Source organism: Oryzias latipes, chromosome 7 (genome assembly GCF_053564925.1).
Source record: "Oryzias latipes strain Hd-rR chromosome 7, Olatipes_Hd-rR_3.1".
Taxonomy (NCBI): domain Eukaryota; kingdom Metazoa; phylum Chordata; class Actinopteri; order Beloniformes; family Adrianichthyidae; genus Oryzias; species Oryzias latipes.
Window position 1 is genome coordinate 16,135,147 of NC_136243.1, and position 17,881 is coordinate 16,153,027.

The 17,881-nt window shown below is 38.8% G+C and overlaps 1 protein-coding gene across 3 annotated transcripts in view; it reads right to left on the reverse strand.

The window, feature by feature from the left end:
- Window positions 1-17,881, reverse strand: part of LOC101164479 (metabotropic glutamate receptor 4) — a 232,881-nt gene that overhangs the window by 35,097 nt on the left and 179,903 nt on the right. For all 3 annotated transcript variants that reach the window (XM_020704800.3, XM_004070921.5, XM_078950365.1), the window contains 3 exons: window positions 5,867-6,002; window positions 3,662-3,816; window positions 1,948-2,088 (listed from right to left, as the gene is read on the reverse strand). In XM_020704800.3, coding sequence (XP_020560459.1) covers window positions 1,948-2,088; window positions 3,662-3,816; window positions 5,867-6,002 — 432 coding nt within the window. The remainder of the gene's footprint in view (window positions 1-1,947; window positions 2,089-3,661; window positions 3,817-5,866; window positions 6,003-17,881) is intronic.

Sequence of the window (17,881 nt, forward strand, 5' to 3'; positions counted from 1 at the left end):
TCCTGATCTTTTTTTAAGGAATTTTCTGTCCATGCGTTGAGTGTTTACCTCTTCTCATTGGTGTTGTGCCACAGCAACATCCCTTTTCCCAAATTAAAAAAGATACTTATTTTCTGCTGAACAAAGGCACTGCAAGATTATCCCACACTAGGTCCCACAGACTCTGTTAGAATTGGCAGAGAATGCACATCATTTTTGCACTCTGGTCTGGTTTGGTTTGCTTTATGCACATTACTCAGAAGCTGTCAGAAGTAAGACTCTGTCTCCCCCTCTGGTCACCGGCGGGAACTGTCTCCAGAGTTCTTACCACACTACAGGTCCCAGCAACCCCAGCGCCCACTTCCTGGGTGCTGCATACCTGACTCTCATTCATTCATCAACCACAGCTGCACTGAGTTAAGCTCAGTGTGAAATGTCGTTTTTTTGCCACTTCCTTCCTTCCTTACCAAGTGTTATATTTGTACCTGCTCTTCTGTCTCCTGACTGTTTGCCTGCCCTGACTCTCACCTGGATCCTGACTACCCTTGTATGCCTGCTAATGACCCCTGCCTGCCTGACCCTAATTTAGCTTTGTGGACTTTTAGCTGAGCTAATAAACCTGCAACATTTGGATCCAGCCATGTGCCTGTTCTTGTGACAGAAGTGAACTAAACACAGAATTGGACCAAACTGCCTGTAAAAATCTCATAGTTCCACATGGTGATCACTTGGGGACAGTATTGTCTGATCAGGATAATAGGGGGAAAAGCACAAAGTAACTAGCCAATCTAAGATTATCGCATATAATACCTCAGAGCATCCCATTTACCTAAACGCACATTCTTAAAAGTGCATTTACCCCGCAGTGTTCACACTACCAAATCCCAGTGCATGTCCCCCACCTTCAGTTGGAAGAGTCTTTATATGAACAAATCTTTTGAATCTTGCTCCAGGCTTATTTTTTTTCAAAGCTCTATTTTGATGTATGAAAATCAGGGTGTCATAGAATTTCAGGCACAAACCACCAATATTAATTTCTTCCCAAAGATCAATGGAAGAGTTTTGAACGAAAAAGCACAAAACAAGCATATAGATGCGTTTATATAGACTTTTCAATGGAAGTTACCGCTTGAACGTGGCTTCAGACATTTATGATTGCAGTCCTTCAACCCTGTGCTGTGTCCTGTTTCTTTAAATTTTATTTTGTGTTTAACTTCACAAATCTTCATGAGTGTTGTCCTTAAGTACACTGCTGTTCTTTGGTCCACCCTCTTCTGGAGAAGTGAGAGCCACTCCTGAGCAGACCAGGGTTCAACTCTTTGACCTGCATCTCTCTGTTGCCAGAAAAGGTGGAGAATTTCAGGAAAAGAACTTGGGCACGAACCAAATGTGAATTAGGCCTGAGTCTATGTTCTTCTAAAAAAAACTTCCCTAATTACATATTTGTACCTACTTAAAAAGATAAATAAAAAACAGTTTTTTTACTTTTAAAAAGGTTTTAACAAATTATTTTGCTGGAAGCCAGCAGATATCGATATATCATCAACTTTGATTTTCCCATAGACTTAATTTAAATGTTAGAAATAAACACTTAAACAGTTAGATTTAGGTGATTTTCACATCAAAATCCTTATAAATGTAAATATTTAAGTACACAGAAATGTAGATGGATGACTAAACTCATGGATCTAATGAACTAACTTCATTAGCTGTTAATGTTTTCAGAGCATGTAGTGAATGCAATGTTTAGATCCTGCAAATGGAACCAGTGAGCATATCAGTAATGAAAACGTTAATTTTCCTTACTAAATTACTTATTGCAACACAGCTTATGCTCATTAAACTTAACCTACATTAGGAGTGTCCATTGGTTTCCCTTATGACAAATAAATACAAGTGTTCAACAAACAAACACATTTTTGGATTTTGGAAGAATGCTTGAGTGAAATCCTCTTTAATCAAACTTACTTGTGCACTTTTTAATGCCAGATCCTTTCTTCACAGCGTGCCGACTGAGTTTGCACTGGAAGTTGTTCTCCCAAAACTCTGCAAACCAAATATTCCTCCTGTTGTTCTCCAACGTTCGACTAATGAAGTAGCGATCAAAGCCTGGAAGAAACGGGTAACAGTAAAGTGACCATATTGTTTTGTCATGCAGCAGGCAAAGAAAATAGTTCAGTTCAGACGCCTCGTCAGTTTTTTAAAACCAGTTGAGCGAAAGCCTAAAACAAAGGAAGGAAATCAGACTAAGCTTTATTAAAAATGCATAATTTTAGCAAAAAGATCAAAAAAGAAAAAAGGGGGGGAGGAAACATCACATGATCAAAACGCACTGAACAAAAATATAAACGCAAACTTTTTGTTTTAGCTCCCATTTGTCATTAGAAGAACTCAAAGATCTGAAACATTTTCTATAACCATTTCTCTCAAATATTGTTAACACGTCTGTCTACATCAGGGAGAGTCTGCACTTCTCTTTTGCTGAGAAAATCCATCCCACTTCACAGGTGTGCCATATCAAGATACTGACTAGACAACATTATTATTGCACAAGTGTGCATTAGACTGGCCACAACAAAAGGTCACTTTGAAATGTTTTGTTGGCTTTTATTGGAACACGCTGTCGTATACGCCGATCTATTGCATCCCAAACATTTTGAGTGGGTGACACGTCCGGTGAGTATGCTGGCCGTACAGAACTGGGATGTTGTCAGCTTCAGAGACTAGTGTACAGATCCTTGCAACACAGGGCCGTGCATTTATTATACTGCTACATGAGGTGAAGTTTTTGGATGTGTGCCAGAACAATTTGCCTCAGGATCTCATCATGATATCTCTTTGCATAAAATGCCATCAATCAAATCCACCTGTGTTCTTCATAAAATTCCACCACCGACATGGGCCAAAACCTGATCAATTCTGCGAAGGAAGTGTGTTGCACTGCATGAGGGAAATGTTGGTTACACCAGATACTGACCAGTTTTTGAAATCCCCAAACCTCAGTCACCCAATAAAACAAAACAGTATGTTTCAGAGTGGCCTTTTATTGTGGCCAGTCGAAGGCACACCAGTGCGATAATCACGCTGTCTAATCAATATCGTTATATGTGAGATGGGAACAATCAGCTCAGCAAAGAAGTGCTCACTAGATAGTTTTGTAAACATTATTTAGGAACTTGTTTCAGATCTTTGAGTTCCATCCAGTTTTTTAATCAGCTAAATCACTTTTGGAGTCACAGTGTTGCTGGACCCTAACCTGGCTGCTGTTGGACAGGGGTGGGGTACACTCTTGACAGGTTGATACTCTGTTGCAGGGCCACACACTTGCACCCAGGGTCAACTTGGAGTAATCAATTACCCTAAAGAACATGCAAACTCCACATAGAAAGGTCCCAGCTGGAATTTGAACCAGGGGCTTTTTGCTGTAAGGCGAAGCGCTGACCACTACACCACTTCACTCACTACACTCTTTAAGTCATGACAAATGGGAACAAAAAAAAGTGTTTGGTTTATATTTCTGTTCATGACCAAAAACCTGTTAATGTAGACATAAGGTCTTGTCATTAAAAATGTCACAGCTTTACTTCACTTTGAAGGTAAAAAAACTGCTTTAGTTATGAGTAAATGAAATTCTTAACATTTTTATCTTGAAAGCCATCATTTTATCTATAATAGTAAATACCTTTAATGGACTGTCGTTTTGGAAGGATGGTGACAGCACCTTCCGCCATTTCTTCTTGGTTCAGGATTGGGGAAATTTTGGATCCCCAGCTGTCTGAACCGACCCAGATAAAATGACCGGTTTGATTGGCCTTCTTAGCTGCCTGGAGAAGCCGCCTGTGAACCAGAGAGACTTATCACTGTTTGTTGCTGTGTTCAAGTCATGAATCTGTGTCGGTTATGTTCAAATGTGACCTGACGTGACAGTTTAAATGACATGTAGGTTTGTGCCGATCCAAAATAGTCTGAATACATAAAAACAAAGTTACTCAAAGACAGATTTCAAAAGCCATTTATTCTCATCAAGCTGCTATATTTCTCCCTGGCAGCAGCAGAATGACATCTTCACCGTATTTGACCAGATTTACTGCCAAACGACGCAAGTGTGGGAAAATAAATATCAGCCCGCTCAGCTTCAGCTGTTGCATGAATAAAGCTTAAGCACAGCGAGATCCAACTGAAACACAGCCCCCTGACGTGTGGAGCATCAACCTCCCCTTATAGCGCTTTACGGAGGAAATGACTGAGAATCATTTTTTTTCCCATGATACCCTGTCTTCCATTATTTCATTTTTATTGGCCTGTAAGTCATCCAAAAATGGATACAAAGTTTTTTCTTCAATGGATTCAAACCGAAATGCAAAAAGCTTTATGGTAATTGGGAAAAATGACTTTAAATCTACATTTTGACATTTTGAAGATGAGGTCAAACACCACTTTCTTTTTCTCCTGAAGCATTGTGATTCAAAAAGGTTGAGCTCCTCTTTGCTCTGTGTGATCGGTTCATCTTTAAATCCTTTTTCTCTTTAGGCTCATCTGAAATATACCTTTTTATGAAAGCTTAAAGACCCACTCCAATGAAAATTGTGTTTTTGGTGTTTTTAACATGTTTTTAAAGCATTTTTCTCATAATGGAGGACATGTATAAAGAAAAAGAGTTTAAAATTGCGTTTCTGATTATTTCTTTATACAAATCGTAAATCATGAGCAAACAAATAAATGAAAAATATTGTATTTGAGATGTGGAAATATGCTGGCCAGTTCACAAGCTACTCGTTATGAGCTCCACAACAACCATCCTGCTCACAACTCAGAAGCAAATTTTTAATGAACTACTGGCTAGAAAACAACACAAGTTTATAGATTTTGGCTAAAAACGTCATCCTTAAATAACCACTGGAAAGGCTTTTACAAAAGATCAAAAGATGATCAAAGTGGGACTTAAGTGTGTGATTATTCAGATCTTAAACACCACCATCAACTTATTGCAAGTGTTGTCCCTCTCCAAATCTGATTAAGACCTTTCAACTCCATTAGGAAGATGTAATTATTCCCAATTTAAGTTTCACAATTTTTTTTCTTCTTATCTTCGTTTCCTTTTATGCATTTTAGATTTCTTTGTATAGTTTCATTTCTTTGCAAAAGACCTCCGTCTTTTATGCTTTTCATGCATCCAAATTTGGGTTCATTAGGCTTCTGCTCACACGGACTGGGTTCAAGGGTAGAACAGGCGCGCTGCCTTGAGATCCCTTGCAGCTTTTTGCAAATATTACATATCCAGTCTGTTTCTTTTCATCAGAAACCAAGCTGGACGAGCTCTGTGGCTCCTGCCCTGGTCATTGCCAGGGGACTGCCCCAAATCACTGTCTGCTTCCACTAAAATTAGGCCAACACCCCGACTAGTTACAGGAAAAAAATCCTCCCCTGACAAATTCGGAACAGTGCTGTATGTGTTGATTCAGCTGAGTTCTAATGAATTGCTTCCTAATTTAGACTAATACTGGATAATGAATCTGTAGTGGCTAATTTGTGATTCTATCAGGAAAATGGGGACACTGATAATATTGCCTTTGTCCTAAAAAGCTAGATTATTACAGATGGGGACAGGAACATATTGGCCTATTTATACTTTTAAAGGGTTTATACAATGCAATGGTAACTGGAAAATGTGTGATAAACTGTCCTTTCGGATGTTTTTGTGTTGACTGCAAAGACAGTTTTGTTTAGTAAAAAAGCCACAAAGCACAGAGTGTGTCAGCTACAACATGCAAACTGCAATGATCAAATCCCAGTGAGTTTTGGGGGGGTTTTCATTAAAAAAATGTATCCAGTGATTGAGAAGTGTCAGGATGGTGACAAAATAAGCTGGCAGAACTCATTCGCTCACCTGATGTCATCCTCATTGGCGAAGATTATGACCACTCGAGCATTGGGGTTCTCACTCAGCCTCCGAATGATCTTGTCAAACTCTCCAGCTCTCGGCTCACGTGGTATTTTCACTGACTGTGAAATGCACAGGTCACCTGTGTAAGAGAAACAGATGAGTTTTTTTTTTTTTTTTTAGATCAAAACAGTTTCAGTTATTCTGCAGATGCAGGTGCATACAGTTTTTGGGTCACATAATGAAATTTGGCTTTTTTTTTTCCTTCTTCGACCTGCAAAAAGCCCTTGTCTTTGAGGTTTTAGATGATGGATCCTCGACCAAAGATGTACAGGTTCAATATTTCCCATTATGAGGGATGCAAAGTATTAAAAAAATCTTTACCTGAACCACAAGGAGCTACATGGGGGCATTGCTAGTCATCAATTCACGTTATAGTCCTGCCACCCACACTGAGGAAATTATGTAGCATTTGAACGTAAACAAATTTTGTATTGAAATCCGTTTCTATCATCTTTCAGTCATTTTTCTTGTTACACAAGTCATTGAGTTGTTTCCATTTTCTGAACTACTTTTCCAACAAAATCTTTCCTTTCTAAAAGTTATTGGATTGATATAAAACCAAAAGCTCCATTAACTCCAGCCTCAGCAATGCATGTGAAAAAGGCCATTTCCAAGTAAAAGTCCATGTAAACATGCGTAATTGCATATTTTAGGCTTCTGCGTTTAAAACTATCGCATTCTCACATAGCTACTCAAGTTTGTTTACATGCTTTATGTACAAAACGGGCAGCCATAGACCGTGCATTAAAAGTTAAACCAGTTGAACTTTGACAAATCAGGGACTGCGATTTGGTAGTGATGTATAGACGGCATCCCTTTTCATTCATAAAGTCCCAACCTTTTGAAAATTGATCATGAAAGAGAAATTAATAATTGTGGTCTGCGTTCAGATGGAATTACATGACACAAAGGATGAATCTGAATTGCTTCCCAACCCTCTTGCCTCTCCCTTTTTGCTCCAATAGTAGGAGCCTTTGAAGCTGCAGAGATGTCCAAAAATGTTTTATCAAGGAGGAGCCGACTTAGGGCTGGCTATCCCTCCGCTGATAGGGTGATCAGCGTTCCACTTGTGGGTGGAGGGGAAACGCATTTCTTCATGTGAGTGTGCATAAAGCATAGAAGTTCAGATTTAAATGTAAGTATTGACTTTTTGTTTTTGCATGACTTTTTAATGTTATAAGACCGATGATGTTATGTATTTTCCGAGTGCTGGCAGTTACTCCCCAACCTAGATGACCTATGACTATTGATGACGTCATCGAGTGGTAGTAATGTCCGAATTTCAAGAGACTACTTTTTCCATATTTCTCCGGTTGGAGGGATAAATGTAGGGGTAGGGAGAAGCCATAGGGGTAGGGAAGCAATTCAGATTCAGCCAAACGTCTTTTCATATATCGGAATAGAGCTGTGAAAGAAAAAGCCTGTTGCAAGATTCACGAGATTTTCATCAGCGACATTTGACACCAAGCCTCTTCCAACTGTGGGTACATGCACTAGTATCAGGTAGCAACAGTCAAGTGAGAACACTATGTGCTAAAAACACATGACACATGCCCAATGTGAATGTAGCATAAAAGGGAGACAACATCATAAGCAGCTTCAAAAGCACCCTCACCTTTTTTGAGGTAATGAAAAAAATACCACGTTTACCATTATTCTAAGCTTTTTAATGCCAATGCAACATTCATGTTGACTTTTTTCTCAGTCACATTTCCAAAAACAGCCCTGGGGACAATTAATTACACATTTACCTTAGTATGGTTATCGGCATTCAACATTTAAAAGAGTCTGAGTTACAAAACAAAGGGGATATTCGCATAAAGGGTGGGGGTTCCATTCTATTAGCAGGGAGGTTGAGCTGCATTGCTCCGGGCCACAAAAAAAAATCACTTCTAGTTAAGTCAGTGAGTTGCTCCAGTCAGTGACCTGCACTGCTATGCTGAATTTACATCCACAACAATTGTAATCGCTTTTTTTTTTCATATTCTGCTTCATCTATTCCCTTGGAGTCGTTTTATTAGAAAGACAGTGTGGAAGGATTGTCCTGTACATCAAACGTCGAAAGGGGCTGTTTGAGTCTCTTTGTGTGTCTACTTGACTGGTTAATGGATTAGGAGTTCCTGCACTGGAGGAATAGATTTGTTCCTGTGTGAGTGCTGGCCCGTGTCCTGTTGTTTTGTGGTGTCAGGGGATGCTTCGGTGCGCGCTCAGGCGAGACCTGGTTTTATTAGAGCAGCCACAGCCAAGCCCTAAATTACCTGCTTTACATGTGTCTCTTTGGCTAACCAGCAGCCTAAGATCAGCATATTGATCCTTTCATACTGGAGACCTCTTTTACTTCACTTCGATTTAGTGTGGGTATTTTGTTTTCCGTGAGGCACGATTTTAAAGCCTAATTTATGTAGGGGTCTAATATGGAGATTGAAAACAAGTTTATTACAAACACAGGTAAATCAAATATCTGGATTACACTTTGATCATTATAATATTTTTGTATTTATCTGAAAAGACTTGGGTAAATAAATGTTTCCCAGTTATTAAAGGGCCTGTATCATGCTATTCTAAAGCCTTTCTGAGTAAAATCTATATCCATATAAATGACAATATATTACCTTTGGCACTGTAAAGAGTTATTTTTAAAATTAAATTAGGAGTTATTTTCAGTTATTTTAGCCATAATCTATACGTTTTTGTTTCAAGATCATCACCGGAAGTAAGACGACTCGATCTCTGATGCTCCGCTTTTCACTCCTTGTGGTTACACCATTTCATGACGTCAACCTAAAGCAGGCCTCAGCAGCATGTCTGCGTTTCGCCCACCAAAACATACAACATCCAAACTTTTGTAAAGATGGATGTACTTATTGTGCATATATAAGGAAAGTGTTTTTGCAGATCACTGCTAGCTCGTGTGGGTGCGTGTTTGCCTGGGGGTGCTGCTGGCAGCGCAGACTCTTCCTGGAAGGGGCTTTTCCTCACTTGTCTACATCCCAATGTGAGAACCTGCTCATTTTTGTGGGTTGGGAGGAGCTGGTGCTCAGAGATCAGGTTTTTAGAAGAATACTCAGAAATGCATGATTGGATCAAAATATCGCTTTGGGTTTGTTTTTTGTCAGGAATGAACATTAACCTTAAAAGCACAAAAAGTTGATTTAGCATAACATAGGCCCTTTCAAATTTAGTCCATTTAAATTTTTTTTTTTTTAGATTTGAGATAAGATAGTAAACATTTGCATATTTAGTAATGTTCTGTTTTATATTTCTAAAATAAAGTGGTTTTTAACTGGAATAAACAGAAACCAGCAAAACATCAAACCAATTTAAAGGCCTAAGTTATCGGTACGGGTGCTGTGGGTTTTGGGTTGTCCAGGCTTGGTACAGGTGCTGTGGGTTTTTGGGTCATCCAGACCCGTAGAGGATTGTAGAGAGAATCGGCCGCAACTTAAAAAGGTGCTCAGGTGTGCCTCACACTTTTCTTAATGTTCTGTGTGTTAACCTCATGAAAATGGAACGTACCATTGTCGTCCATGTGGTTAGTGTATCGTGAAATATTTTTAAGGATAATGTGAGTTACACATACTTATGACGAATGGAGAATACTGTCGTACGGCGCCCTTTGCGCAGCACTCCGGTTGTTAGTTAGTTGAGCGAGCAACACTGCACGCATATCAGGCGCAGGCGCACGTGAGTGCTCATAAGATGCCCGTTGGATGCCAACACAAACCATGCTCTGTCTAATTTACTTATTTCTGACAGACAGGTTGCGTGCAAAGTGTGCACACTTATCACTTGAACAGCACTAATGGACCCCTTGCACAGCATGCCAATAGAAGAATGTGGATGAACATTTTCACTCCCCTGGCTCATCGAGGGGTGTATCTTATAATTTTGTGTGGGCTACCTAGGTGCCCCTTACAGATTTGACCAATTTTCACCCATATCCACCCGTAAGGACAGTGGTGACTAAGGCATAACAGCCTTTTCATTTTGTTACATAAACAGAGTTTTTATTGATCATTACGTAAATTGTAAGTTAAAAATTCTGAAAATAAGAGCAAAGCCCCGTAGTCTATGGAGTTTCCCTTGAAGAAACCAAGATTACATTTTACATCCAGGAATATTGATTTTTAAGTAATTATCCATATCATTAACCAAATGTGGTGTTTGTACAGGAGCATCTTGTTTGTTGAGATTATACTTTTAAACATGAATCAAATAAAATCTACTTTTAGTGTCACTTAAGTTCTTTTAGTGTTTTTTTGATTCAGCTGGGGAAGCAGTTTGCCTTTCCTCCTCTGTGCGTTGTCGTACCTCATGCTAATTTTGACATCTGCACAGCAGTAAACTATGCTGTTGGAAAATCGATCAATCATTACATTTGAATGTAATTGCCTCACTGCTACTGAAGCCCCTTGTTCCCTCAACATCTGCTGCGTGGAATCGGAACACTCATCCTTCCCGTCTCTTCTCTTTTCACATCACAGCAACTGGCTGCAGCATTGTTTAACTCCAGAGAGAGCCAGGGAATACAAAGCCAGCCTCTGGGAGTAGCTGCATTCTGCTCCAGCCCTGTCATGGGAATACAGCTGTATTTCTGTTAGTTTTTAAGATAGAATTGATATTTTCGTTCTATGTGGCAGCATCTGCTCATCTGTGAATATGCCTTTGCTTTCTCAGTTTAGAAGTGTTTAAGGCACTGCCCCTTGAGTTGTCTGTTGAAATTTCAAGAAAGGCAACAACCACTGTGAAAAGATTTTTTGATCTAATATATCTTGTACGAGGGAAAAACAATGCAGTAGAGGTGTTTAGGTCAGCGAAAATCTCTTCACACCTGCTGAATGCAGCATTTCTAAACTTTAGGGGGGGTTTTTGTGCCTTTTGGTCATAATCATTGACTGTATATGAGAACTGGACCGAGTGAGTGATGTCACCCATAGAAAATGTCTTACTTCTGACTCCAACCAAATGAAGTCAATTCAGTCGTGATATGTCATCATGGTGGAACCAGAAATGGTCACTAAGCAGTGATTGGTCTGAGTCAACATTGTTAATGTTTGTCTTTTCCTCATTGGGTTGACCGTGCACCTGCACTTGGCTGTGGTCCTCACCTCTGGCTCGTCCGTGCTCCTCTACCTGACCAAGTATCTTGTCCCTGGCTTGTCTCTACTGCTGCTCCTACACCTGGCTGTAAATCCTGCCTCCAGCTCGTCTTGCACCCCCAGCCGTCCCCCAACTTCATGAAACTCATCTGCTGCCCAATTTAGTTTAGTCTGTTTAGTTAAAGTTTAGTATTCTCCTATTGAATTCTACGCATTTATGATCCTTTTGACTGTATGTTCACTTTATAATTACCGGTACGAAGCCTATTGAGACGACTGTTGTTGTGAATTTGGGCTATACAAATAAAACTGAATTGAATTGAATTGCAGAGGGGGGACACCTTTACAGTAACAACAGTCAGGGGCAGGGTCGAGCACACTGTCTTCTTCTTTGTTTCTGTGTTTTTACAACCATATTGGGGGATTGGTCAGAGGTTTAACCTTTTTATCTTAAGCTCAGTCATGTAACCAGTGACTTGTAAGCATCAAGGGAATGCCCCTGCATGGGGGAGAAAACCATACCTGGTGGGTTGTGTCTCACACAGCAGGTGTCCAGGACCCTGCAGATCTTATCTATTTCAATAAAACTGCTTAAATAGAGATGTTCTTAGGACTGGGAATTTTGTTTTTTGGTCTGTCTCAAAAAATATTCATATCGACGTACTCTCTTAAAGCAGGAAATGCCATGGCATGACTGAAAACTTCACTTCTTCAACACAATATTTAAATCAGCAGATGACATCTTGAAAAAAATCTTTTTATGTTTTAGAACAGAGAACAAGCAGTGCCATCTTGCAAATCTTTGTTCCACTGCAGAAAAACTTTCCAAGTCTCTATATGTCTCCCATAATGCCTTCTGTACAACACTTTCAATCTGAGAGGCACCTCTAAAAATACTCCGTGCTCAGGAGACTACTGGCCTCTCCTGAGTTCTTCGCTGTCAGCCTCACTTTCCGCTCTCCTAATTGTCTCTCATATTCTTTTTTTTTCTTTCGTGCGGCACTCTTGGGTAAAACGGTGCTTCCACAAACATTGACTACTCTCCGGCTTTGAGACTGATTGCAGCAAAACTCTAACTATCCTTGTAGGACACGAAGGAAGTATGTAATGTGGTGACGCTGCAGATGTTTCTACAATGTACCTTTGGAGATGTCAGGTATTTTCTTTTGAAACGCTGGGGAAAAAAAATGGCCAACAACTCCAAGGCTAATCATGAAGACTTTGGACTCAAATGAAAGGAGGGCACTGAAAATGCAGAAGTTTGGTTAGTCTCTGTGAAAATTGCAAAGGTTCATTGAATACTGACATCATAATTTTCCTCTATATGAGAATTTAAGTACATGTACTGACTTAAATGAAAGTCTTGCAAATCACGGTAATCATGGCGGTAATGGACAGGCTCTTTAATCCAGCCTCTGAAATGTGGCGTTTTTAGCGAAGGCTTTGATCCATAAAAACGTGGAAGAAGTTAATGGTGCAAAAAATGTGCTGTTTTACATTAAACCAAAATCCATTTGCTTCCATAAAAGAGGTGAGAAGATTTGTTGATCTTTTGGGTGATGAAGAAAAACAAGATACTATGTGCAACAACTGCATATAAAAATGTTGTTTTGGTTTACATAAACACCAACTCACTATAATCCACTCCATCGAGCTCAAAGTTGCATCATGGGACTAGAGCCCATCCTCTGCTATCATCCGTCAATGTGAACGGCCCTTTGAACAATGCAGAATTCCCAATAACCCATGCGTGTTCTGTAAAAGGAAGCAGCAGCAAACTCACACACACACAGAAATGTGCTGCATGAGGCAAAAAGTCCTTTGACCAGCATTTAAAACACTTTTTGTTGTGAAGGAGCAGACAGGGTCGGGTCATAATTATAAGCCAGTGCGGGGAGTCTGATCGGCCATCTGCTCTGAACAGCAGCGCGGCTCCATTAATACACTGATAGTTCTCTTTATGAAGCGTGGCTGCAGATCAACGCTCTGTTCTTTAGCCTCGGTGTTGATCACAGACTAGTGATCACATGAGACCCAAGCAATAACAAATTTCAGGGAACACGATTGCACTTTTAGTCCAACTATTTATTCAAATTACCTGTAGTTTTCTGAGTATAAATCGAGTTTTTTTGCCAGTGGTGTAGTATAATTGCATACTACACCATTAGGGGTGGGCGATACTGGGAATTTGGGCATCAATCCGATACCAAGTAATTATAGTGTTGCCGATATTGATAGGTCCCTTTTTCTTGAAATGTTTGATTATAGAGTAGTTTTGGATATACACCATTTCACTAGTCACTAGCAGCAGTGTAATGCCACGCTTGGGAACCATTCGGTGGTTTAAATAAAAATAAAAACACAAACAGTACAACCCCAAATATAACGAACAGTCCCAGGTCGTTATTAATATAGCTCACCTGGTGAAATAAAAGTTAAATAAAAATTGAAAAATAAAATAAAAATTTGACCAAAGCGTGCAAACATGTGACTCCATAATGACTCTCCAAAGAAGCAGGGAGGGGAGGGGCTAAATGTGAACAGCAGCGAGGTGGGGGCTGTTGTGCTGCTACACACTGTATTGCCAGATTGGCCCGTTTTCCCTCAAATCGGGATGCCGTTTGCTCAAATTGGGTGTTTCTTGTGTCCAATCTGGTAACACTGCAGACAAATGGACACCTCGCTTGCATAAACTCCGTAAGTAAATTCACACTCGCTACTGTACGTACTGAAGAAAAACTGCAACAAAAGTATGGAAAGTATTGATCTCATCACGCTAGTATCAATATTCCACCTTGGTATCGATACAATTGATACAATCGATTAATGAAAAGTCTGTGCAAACTCGAGTAAATGCGTGTTTTAGGCTTTCACATTCAAAACTTATGTTTGCTGTTGCCACACAATAATATAAACCTGTTTCCAGGCTCTACGTTCAATATAGGCTTTCACTGAACACATTTTTAAAAGTTAAACAAACATTGACCAATCAGGAACTCTGATTTGAAAGTGACTTATGGGTAGCATTCTATTCTAAACATTAAAGTGCCAACCGTTTGAAAATTGATCATAAGGAGGAATTATTAATTGCAGTTTGTGCCTGGCCGTAATTATACGACACAAAGTCTTTCATATATCAAAATAAATCTGTGAAAGCAAGATTCATAAGATTTGCACTGCTTTGACATTTCATACCAAGCCTCTTCTAACTGTGAGTAAATGTGGTAGCATCAGGTAAGGACAGTGTGAACACCAAATGCTAAAATTGCAATCAAGAATGCCAGTTTAGCATGTTATTGATTGTCCATCTGTTCTTGTAACCTTATTTTGTTATAGATTTCTCCCAAAAGTGTGACGTGATTTTTTTTTCTTTATTATCTGTTTTTTGGCTATTGCAACTTATACTTTGGAGCGACATATAGTCCAAAAAATACAGTAAATTCTTTAATCCTTACCTAACTTGTGGAATCAGTGGAAATCATTTAAAGACAAAAAACAGAAGGCAAGTAGGGGTTTCCCTCAGATGAACCCCAGAAAGTGGCTAAACTTTGGTACATTATCCATCTTTCACAGATTGTGCTTTGCCTTTTAAGATGCTGGGAGGTTAAGGGGGGGAAACACAGGGAGGACTCACTGTGAAACAGTGGACTAAAACCATCAGGGGATGCTGACCCTGAAATGAAAAGCCCTCTGTGTAATCCCCTGTTACAGCCGCCACCCTGCTAAAATGTCCTAGAGCAAGACACTAAATCTTTCCCCAGTGTCCCTGGATTGCTGTTGTGTCACTGATGCTGTGCACTCGGCTCAGTGCTCAAAAGGAAAGGGGCTTGGAAGAAATGCATCATGGGTACAAGATCAGCTCTAATGTACTGGCCCTTTTTAATAATCAAAGACTATTATATAGATGCAGCAAAGTGACCAGATTCCTCCCCGTCAGACAGTACCTTAAAGGACTCAAATTGGAACCTGTCCAGCTGGCGCAGCGTAAAAGAAACACAAATAAACAATGTTTGTTTTTTTATGAAAGATGAGCTTGTTAGGTGTTGTTCATTATTTGAACCACAGGTATGCCTTTCATTTTACTGGAGAGAAGATAAATAGCCCTTATTCCACCTCTGTATCAGTGCCATTTGTCTTTATTATGTAAGGTATCTGTGTCATTTTTCACACCTACAACCTTTATATACTCCGTTCGATCAGTGTTTTCTGCAGTATGTGTACTCAAACGGTATCTAAAGTGCACAGTCATTTGAAATTCACAAAACGAAGTTTCTGTATTTTTTGTGTGCACAGACTGAAAAACATCAGAAGATTTGCTGAGTCAAAAAAATGTTACAGTCTATTCTCCAAAGAAAATGCCTAATAGGTGTGTTTGTCCTCATCTCGAAAACCCAAAACTGTCAAGATACTTACTCGAAGTGGTGAGAAAGCAAAATGTCTGCTCTCTGTTTTATATAGGGCACCGTCAACATCAAAACACTGCAGTTACAGTCTATGAATACTAAGTTCTAAACATGTATGGAAGCCAACTTGTCATGGTTTAATGAGTTTCTGTTCTAATCAACTATTTCTAGTTCTGAACGGTCGTGTTTCCCAGCTGGGTTTGTTTTCGGTGCACTTTTTTTCTTGGACTCTGGCTTCCTTCCACACTCCATTAGCATGCATGATAGGTTGACTTGGGACTGTAACTTTTCTGCAGAAGTCACTGTCACTCAGAATACTCTGAATAAATGTAATGCATTGTACCCTGTGTCCCAACCTGTGACAGCAGGGATTGGCTCCAGCCCCACTTAACCCCAGAAAGTAGAAATGTGAAAATGGGTCGATAAGATTATTTCTAGTGAGCCTTTTTCTCTTTTCTTTTCACTACTTTACCCCTATCTATTCCAGCTTTGACCAAAAAAAAAGCCTCAAGTGATGTTTTGTTGAATAAAATTGTTAGTGACTTGAACATCGAGTCGCAATAGATTTGTCCACCAGCGGTTCAAAAATGAAAATGTTCCATGGAAAATAAATACTTGTGGATTCTGTATGAACATTTGTGATAAGGAAAATAAGAATTTTTAAATAAAAAAATACTGAAAAATATTGTATTTTCCGCACTTGAGTTTACGTTGGATTATAAGCCACGCCTTCAATGTTTTAAATTTTTCATAAGGCGCACCGAACTATAAGACGTGTTCAGTGTGACAAAAGAGTAAGAGACAAGTTTGTCAGTCAGTCCGACATTATTAACTGTGTTCAAAGTAACTCTAGAAATTGTTGTGACATGCCACTCGTTAGCCACGTTAGAAACGTTGGGGTATTCCCAATTGCTTCCAAACTTGTTTGAGACATGTAAAAAACCAGACTGGTACCTCTAAAAAACATTATTTCCATTAAATCCTGTGTTTTCTATTTAATGTTTATTATAAGCTACCAAATTCTCAAAAGGTTCAACAATAGTAGTAATAATTAATAAATAGTAATCCTCCACAATATCATAAATGACAATTAAGTTTGTTTTTGCCAATTTTAACTCCTTAAGTTAACAATCAGCTAAGAGTTATAAGTTATATGCGTTTTTTTACTTTTGTGTAATTAAATTGGTACTTAATCACCAACTAACAATTATCTATTAAATAGCATTTGATCTATTCTAACGCTCAGATGGCTAATTGTCTCATGTCTGTTCACTGCTGGGTAATGAATCGTTTGCTACTAATGCACCATCACCTGATTAATCCAAAGTAGTGGTTTGTTGACTTCAACTTAACTGTTTTTTATTTTATTTTTGCACATTAAACTGATGATAAATGAGTCACAGGCACATTTTCTCTTAAATATCTGTTAATGAGAAAGTCACATTTAACAAACATAATTTTTTTATTGCTACTTCTCATGTGACAGAAAATATTTGAGACTAATGAGGGCAAGAGACATCTTATAGTGTCATTTGACATTCCTAGTACAAGAGTGACAGATATTGGACTCAACCCAAATATGAGAACTGTGATAATGAACATCAATGCAGGTGATCTGAACTGAGAAGTTATTAGACTAGTTTGGTGTGGGGATTTATACATCCAGTTCTACCTTTAAGCTGGGGGTGCAGTCGCAATAAACTAGGAAACCCTTTAGCTTTTGGTTCTGTATAAGCTTTCAGATGAGGGAGGGTCAAGACCAGCAACATTCTTTACAGACTTTCTACAATAAACGAATTAACGCTAATGTTTCATAGATAAAGTTATATTGTTAAACATCTTTTAAAAAAAAAAAGATTTTCACTTTAAAAATATACGACAAAGCCGTTCAGTTCACAACACAACACAAACACAAGCATTCACTGCAGATAAAGGTGACTAATGGCTTAATTGTACAATACAAAAAAAGCAAATCCGGGTTAATGTGTACGGAGCCCTGAACATATATTCAAAAATCAAAGGAAATTGTTCCTTTAAATTAATAATTTGCGGCCACAAATTAGGGTTTGTGTGCACAAATTAGGATATTGAACCACAATTCAGTAATTCACCATATAGCAGTTTGTAGGCACAAAGGAGGATTTTTAAAGTACAAATGAGCACAAATTCACTTTCTGTAGTCACAAAACCGTAGGAATTGAAGATATTAGCCTATTTATGTGCTAATTTGTTTACCCAAAATACTCAATTTTGTCCACAAATACTCATTTGTACCTAAAAGAAATCCACAAAATACTATTGAAATGCTAATGCGTGGTGACAGAATAATAATTTATACAATTTTTTTATATAATAATTGATGTGAGGGATTAATTTATCTTTTTTTTCAATGTTATGTTCAGGAGATGTACATAGATGTGCATCAGGATAAAACATTTGCTGAAATCTTGAAGAAA